The sequence below is a fragment of the Micromesistius poutassou genome (assembly GCF_964030765.1).
Source record: "Micromesistius poutassou genome assembly, chromosome: 14".
Lineage (NCBI taxonomy): Eukaryota > Metazoa > Chordata > Actinopteri > Gadiformes > Gadidae > Micromesistius > Micromesistius poutassou.
The window spans coordinates 2,580,244-2,587,743 of NC_140284.1; the positions used below are offsets into that span (position 1 = coordinate 2,580,244).

The 7,500-nt window shown below is 43.8% G+C and overlaps 1 protein-coding gene across 1 annotated transcript; it reads left to right on the top strand.

Moving 5' to 3' along the window:
* Positions 1–4,544: 4,544 nt before the first annotated feature.
* cdk5r2b (cyclin dependent kinase 5, regulatory subunit 2b (p39)) lies at positions 4,545–5,429 on the top strand (the record flags this gene model as incomplete). Its single annotated transcript, XM_084478282.1, has 1 exon — positions 4,545–5,429. The coding sequence occupies one exon, from the start codon at positions 4,545–4,547 to the stop codon at positions 5,427–5,429; it is 885 nt and encodes a 294-aa protein (XP_084334408.1).
* Positions 5,430–7,500: the final 2,071 nt, after the last annotated feature.

The window sequence follows — 7,500 nt, forward strand, 5'->3', positions numbered from 1 at the left end:
AGTAAACTGAAATAAAATAAATTGTATTATCATTGTGACACAAATAAAAGCCATTTATTTTATTCCCTTGTAATATTATCAACCAGCCACTAGAAGGCAGTCAGACACAAAGACAAAACAATGTCGCAGAAACATACGTTAACAATTCCCTATTGCTTCGCCTTCATGCGAAAGCAAAACATATTATTATCTAACAATATTTATAAAGTAGTCTTATTTCCCTAATGGTTTAATGATAAGAATAATCTTGAGGAAATTGTGTAAAAATGAAGAGATTAAGTAAGTAATCCATGCTGAAATATATGTGTAAAGGCCTATCTATCTATCTATCTATCTATCTAGCTGTCTCTCTCTCTTTATCTCTATCTATATCTCTCTCTAGCTATCGCTTTATCTCTCTACCTATCTCTCTATCTGTTTATCTGTCTTTCTCTAGGGGCTCTCAGTCAGAATGAATGCCTCTTATTATTGCTTTTCCTATTTCCTATACCCTCCCCTTCTGTTATGTCCGTCTGACAAACAGACAGACAGACAGACAAAAAGAGAGATCATTGAAGAGAGAGAATTCCCTCTCTTAATTTAAAAGAGAGAGTTCACTCCAGGTCCTTGATTCTTCTGTTGCTCTCCACGTCAAGACATCCTCTCCTCCGCCTCTCCAGTGTCGCCCCCCTCACCCCCGCTCTACTTTCTTCATGTGTTTCATTCCTTCTCACAGCGAGAGCCATGTGTCTCTCCCTCCTCCTCCACCGTGACTCAACCTTGCTAATCCAATCACCGTATAGATCATGTAAGAACCTTTTCTTAGGTCTGTTAAAGTCACTCAACATTGGTACCATGGAAACTGTGCGGCTCTACTTTGAGATACGGCCTTCGTACTGTTTTTACTCTTACATACATTCAGGGCATTTAGCAGACGCTTTTATCCAAAGCGACTTACAATAAGTGCATTTGTCATAAGAAGTGAAACAATATATCGCTGTTGGTACGGTAAAGATGTTCATAGAAACAAGTGCTGACAATCGCCAGGCCAACCCATTCCCCCGTATACAGCAGTGATTGCTAGCTACTGCAGATGCTACACAATTAAGTACATGCTACACAAGATGCATATGCTACACAATTAAGTACATGCTACACAAGATGCATATGCTACACAATTAAGTACATGCTACACAAGATGCATATGCTACACAATTAAGTACATGCTACCCAATTATGTATATGCTACACAATTAAGTACATGCTAACCCAATTATGTACAATGAATGAATACAACGTGCATTAAGTGCGTACATTTAGTGCCAGGACGTACAACAGACAATAGCAGACATTTATCCAAGTGACCTCTAGGTCCTACATGTCATTAAGGAGCATGGGGATCTGGTTCAACCGGTTAGCAGGTTAGGTTAGTTGAAGACATTGGATATCAAACACTGAACCTTTCAGCTGCTAGTCTGACATCACCTTCACCTCACCTTCAACATATTCCCAAAGTTACCATAGTCCTTTCATATATTAATGAGAACAACCAACCTGTTTCTTATCCAGTTCTTTATAAACTGGGGTCCCCTTCCTCCCCGGTGGCTTCCAATTCTTTAGACCCCCCCTGATTATCTTGAACCCGCTCAGTACCAGAACTGTGTTGTATTGGATTAACAAGGAATGTAGGAGCCACAGGCACTGGGTGTAGATTAGAATCACCTACAATAGATGAATTCCGAACTTTAAGGAAATGTGGTGATGCTGTTCGGACAGACCTTCACACGGTGAACATCAGAATCAGAATCAGCTTAATTGGCCAGGTTTGCGTAAACAAACAAGGAATTGCTTCTCTCTATGGGCCATTTTACTTTGTACATGAATATGAATACATGCATAGAAATAAAAAAAGGGTCCAAAATAGAGGGCTTTCAAAAGTAACCACAGCATAGCATTTGCGTTAACAACATAGAAAATATAGATTGCAATTAAAATACAGTACAGAAGTAGCCCAATGACATACAGCCACATCCTGTTTCAGCAGCAGCACAACCTGCAAGACTGTGGATCATTGTGTCCGCTCCCTACTAATTGGAGCCCTTTTTTTGTCATGCCAGTGTGTTTGTCCCTTGGTTTGTTCGATTCACGATGAAAGACTATCCAGGCCCTGATTTACATCTTTTTCATGCTGCATTGGATCAAACATTGCTGCGATCAAACGCAGGAAGCTGAAAGGGAGAAGGACATCTGATATGATCTAGGAGTTTGGGGACACAATGTTGCAGTTTAATGTTGGTAGTTCCTCCCCAGGTGTCTTTGGATTTAGATTGGACAATATAATACATATAGTCATGATCATGATCATCATCCTCATCATCATATATTGTATACAGCTGTAAACTTTGAGTTTGCACATAAAAGGAGGAATTGGATTTGTTGGCTTTCTTTTTTTTGTGTTAACCAAGCATAGTTTCATTGGAAATAAAACTATTCCATATGAATTTGTCTATCCATTCTCACTGCAACACCAAGAAGCAAAGTGTCATGTGATAATAGTGAGACAATGCTTTTCAGGGTACTTAGATTAAATGAATCAAGTGATACTAAATATGTGATTACTGAGATGGGATTACTGATTACTAATTACTGATTAATGATTACTGATTACTGATTGCTATAGGTCCTTCTGGTCTTTTCAAGAAAATTTGACTTAAAGTAACATAACCAACAGCCATATCCCATTCAGTTGGTGCATGAGAGAACCTAGAGGCAAGTAGCGGTTCTACATTGAATTACGCCTCGGATGATTTTTTTTTTCTCGTGTGCTCGTGCCGCCCCCCCTGTAATGCCGCCCCGGGCCGCTGCCCGCTTCGCCCGTGTCTAAAACCGCCACTGCCTAGAGGAGAAAAGGACAAGCACAGCATGTCTGACTGACACTAAAGTGTTCGCATTAGTGGCCTCTAGTGGCTTGAGTTGTAACTACGGTGGCAAAGGTGGACCATAATAAAACTATTTATGGAGAATATCTCCCTGGATGGAATGATGGGTGCGTTTTATCCTTATAAACGTTCAGATATTCAATAGAAAAATTACATAGTGCAGTTTTAATTCATGTTGAATAAATTGACAGGTAAAAATTGTGTCATTGAGCAACATTTTATCCATGGGTGAAATCCTTTGCAGCAGGCAGGTTTCCCCTGAGTGGGCCCCTGCTGTGATGAGACCACACACAGCCTCATAGAGTGATCCCACCATGAGGTGAGGATCACTATCCTGTCCTTGAGTCTGCCTTGTGTATGAAAAGTGCTATATAAATAAAGTTGCCTTGCCTTAAGCAAATAAATTACTATTTGGAAAAAGAAAATGCATTCAACTTGAAAAAGTTGAATGCATTTGACCCCCAGATGGCCCCTTCGTTTGGTGCAAGTTGAGCCACAGCACCACTTTCTTTTTGAGAAGTCATATTTTCACAGCCCTATTTCATACATGCATTGTTATGATTGTGATTGACAGGGGACATCCTGGAATAAAGGTAGATGTTTTCATTTTACCTCTGTCTTATTCGTTCTTGCCTAGAGGAAAACGTGAGTAAATATTGGCTCATCTTACCCCACTCTCCCCTATATACAATTACAAATAAATAAAAATACTTCACAAATGTAAAACAATAATAAAAATATAAATAAACGCAATGAATGGCCATATTTCCTTTCATTGAGCTCGACAGCATATTTTATTCCTATCTGTTTGTCTCAGGTCTACTTAGGGGAAGGAAAGATTAACGTGTTCATTAACTTAGGTTAATGTTGCCAACAGAGTTATCCAACATGACCTGCCTCGTGGATAATCCGATCTACATAACAACAGGACATACACCCACCCACACCCACACCCACACCCAACCACACACACACACACACACACACACACACACACACACACACACACACACACACACACACACACACACACACACACACACACACACACACGTAGACAGACACGTTTCTGTTGTGGTGGTGCCTTAGCGAACGCAGAATAGGTATTTCCTTTATATCTAAACTGACGAAATAATGGGGCTAAATTTGAGTATTGTTTGATGATAGTGAACCTCCACGGGCCACAGCCATCACACAAAATCACATACAGCTCCGTCGCGCATATGTCCTCCTTCTCATTGGTCCGGCGGGTTGTACGTCAAAGCTTCTGCGTCCTGATTAGCCCCAGTGCTGGACGTGGGTGGACTAAGCCTCGTGGACTGAACCATCTCCCCCATGCTGCCGCCGGTTGTCTCCCCGCCTGGCTGGACGCGTCAGGCTCCGCGGATGTAACCGCAGATCTCTAGATGAACCGCCTAGTCGTCGGGCTACAACTAGGCCTAGCCTCACCACTCTTCGGAACAACAGCCTTACTGGATTAATCGCAAGGCACCATGGTGCTATGGAGTTGACCGTGACTCTCCTCCATCATCTCTCTACCTGCTGAGGCGCGCCCCCGACGCCAGTAGAGGAACGCGCGTCGAACGAGCATCCGTGTGGGTTCCCAGATCGTCTTTTGTCGCCAAGATGGGAACCGTACTCTCTTTATCCCCGACCTCCAAAAAGGGGGCCATCATGGACTCTGGCACCGCGGCGGCGCTCCACCACAAGGGCGACAAGAGCATCAAGCGGCCGTCCGTTTTCGTCTCCACGTTAACGTGGAAGAAGCTGGTGCCCAATTCGGCCAAGAAGAAAAGTGCCAAGAAGGTCAGCCCGAACCCAGCCCCCCCTCCCAGCGAGCCGGAGGTCTCCCAGCTCAACCACGAGAACAACAAGAAGTCCCATGTGCTCAAAGCCCCCATCCCCGTCCCGGTCCCCACGGTGCCCCCCACCTCCCAGGCCCTCCAGTCCCAGACCACCGGGGACGTGAAGATCACCTCGGTGCAGAAGCAGCCGAGCAGCGTGTCCCTGGTGTCCCCCAGACGCGTGGTCATCCAGGCGTCCACCGGGGAGCTGCTGCGCTGCCTGGGGACGTTCATGTGCCGCCGGTGCTGCAGGCTGAAGGAGCTGACCAGCGGGGAGGTCATCCTCTGGTTTAGGAACATCGACCGCACTCTGCTCATGCAGGGCTGGCAGGACCAGGGCTTCATCACGCCGGCCAACCTGGTGTTCGTGTACCTGCTGTGCCAGGACAGCGTCTCGGAGGACGTCGACAGCTCCTACGAGCTGCAGGGCATCTTTTTGACTTGTCTGTACCTCGCCTATTCCTACATGGGCAACGAGATCTCCTACCCGCTCAAGCCGTTCATGATCGACGCGAACAAGGACGTGTTCTGGGAGAAGTCCCTCAGCATCATCAACAGGATGAGTGACAAGATGCTGCTGTTGAATTCCGACCCGCACTTTTTCACCGAGGTGTTTCAGGAGCTCAAAGACCAGCGGCCGGATGGAGAGGCCAACCTGGACCGCTGACCTGCAGACTGCGGGGATAGCAGTCAGAAAACGGCGATACAGCTTTGACGATTGTCAATAGAAAGATCACTAAATCATGAATCTGTGGTGTACATTTCATGATGAAGGGGGGGTGGGGGGACACTCCTCGACGATCTTGACATAAACAATTGAAGAAGTAAGCAGCCCCACTATTTTCTGAACAGTGTTTATTTCACCAGTGAGATTCGTCGTGTATTGCATGCATTCTGACGTCCTCCTATTTGTTTAGCCCATGAAGGGAGGCAGAAGAAACACAGCGGATTGCTTTACTCATCCGAGGTCTAAGGGGACACGGTGAGGATGAATGTGATCAAATGTCTGTTGAAAAAACATCTCTAAATGGAGCAACTGATTAGCTGTGAGAGACTGGGGCTCTATAGCAGGTTGAGGTGAGACCATGTGGGAGTATAGACCAACAACAAGCAGACAGTACAGCCTGTGTCAGGAGCTCTCCACGGTTCTGACCTGGCCATTTATAGACCCTGGGGCTCTCCATTTGCCCATTTAAGCCCCTTTCCATGTAAGGGGCAAATTAAGGCTTTCTCCGATCCCAATCATCTTAAGACTTAGGACACGGCTTAGAACGCTTAGGCCTGGCTGTAAATAGAGGCTTCGATGTGCATTTAAGTGCATTTGAACCTGAGTTAGGTGGCTGTGTACAGCCCTCCTTTCTCAACCTGTTTGAGCAGAACTTGGAAGTAGGCCTAATTATTTTGGTACTGCATATGGCCCAGATGCACATTTAGGTCCTTGGGATTCTATGACATAGCCTTACTAAGGTATGTTTTACACAGCTACCCTGCAGACGTTTTGCTGTTCAGATGAAGAGATTAGAGAATATATGAAATAATAGAAAGAAGACAAAAACAAGGTTTCTGAAGGTCAAACTCTGTTTTGAGATGTGAATGAAGTGTAGATTTATTTTCGGAGGGTTAAGGATAATTTGAGATTATGTATTATATGTGCCAACGAGGAAATAATCCTAAAAACGAATGTTTACATGTACATAGCGCAAATATGAAGCATATTTTTACATTGGTTCTTAATATTTTTTTTGCCTGTTTATTTGGTGACTGTTTTCGTTGCTGCTTTCAATATAAGTAACCAACACAATAAGATAAGGAACAATATAAGGTTAAAGAGCTTGTGTTTTGAATGTTATTCTTGTGCCGTGAAACAAAAACCTTGAAGTTTGACTTTGGTGGACCTCAGAATGGATGTCAAACATCCTGTCACTTATTCAGTCAATATTCCGTCAGTATTCCTGTCAATCGTTCCTGAAAATGTACTGACCTTAACAAAAACTTGACAGGTTGTCTCCAGTATTTACTTTATTCAATGCCCTTGTTGTGAGGTACATTATTATTACTTTGAATGTGGAGCTTAATGCTGCTATATTTGCACACCTCTGTGAACAAACAGTGTATGAAATGTTCATATTCTTACGTATAGTGTTAGACAGAACAGTATATATTAAAGATTTTATTTGACTTTCTAACGCATGGGGTATTGGTCACCTCTATTGTGATTGGTAATCTGTGATGAATAACAACTTATTTAGGTGTGACTCTGTTACACTTACACACCACCACACCGATCATACTAATTCTGAATGTTAGCTTCAACCACACACTCTGAGAAATGGGAATGCACTCTCTGTAAATAAATGTTTGATAGAAGTACTTTACCATACTCAAGACAAATAAAACTTAAATGTGCAATCTATAGTGACGTGTGTATTGTTTCTGCGTGTGTGTGTGTGTGTGTGTGTGTGTGTGTGTGTGTGTGTGTGTGTGTGTGCGTGTGCGTGTGCGTGTGCGTGTGTGTGTGTGTGTATCTGTCTGTCTGTGTCTATGTGTGTGCGTGCGTGTGTGTAATCTTTTCCTGTCCAGCTTTCCTTAATCCTCATGTTCCAGGGAATCCTCGCTGTGAGTTAACATAACCGTTGGTGTGAAGCATATATACCGCTGCAGCGTAGGAAACAGGTCAGAGCACTGCAGCTCTGACCACACATTATGACAACCACTGAGGCATGCTGTGTGTGATATGA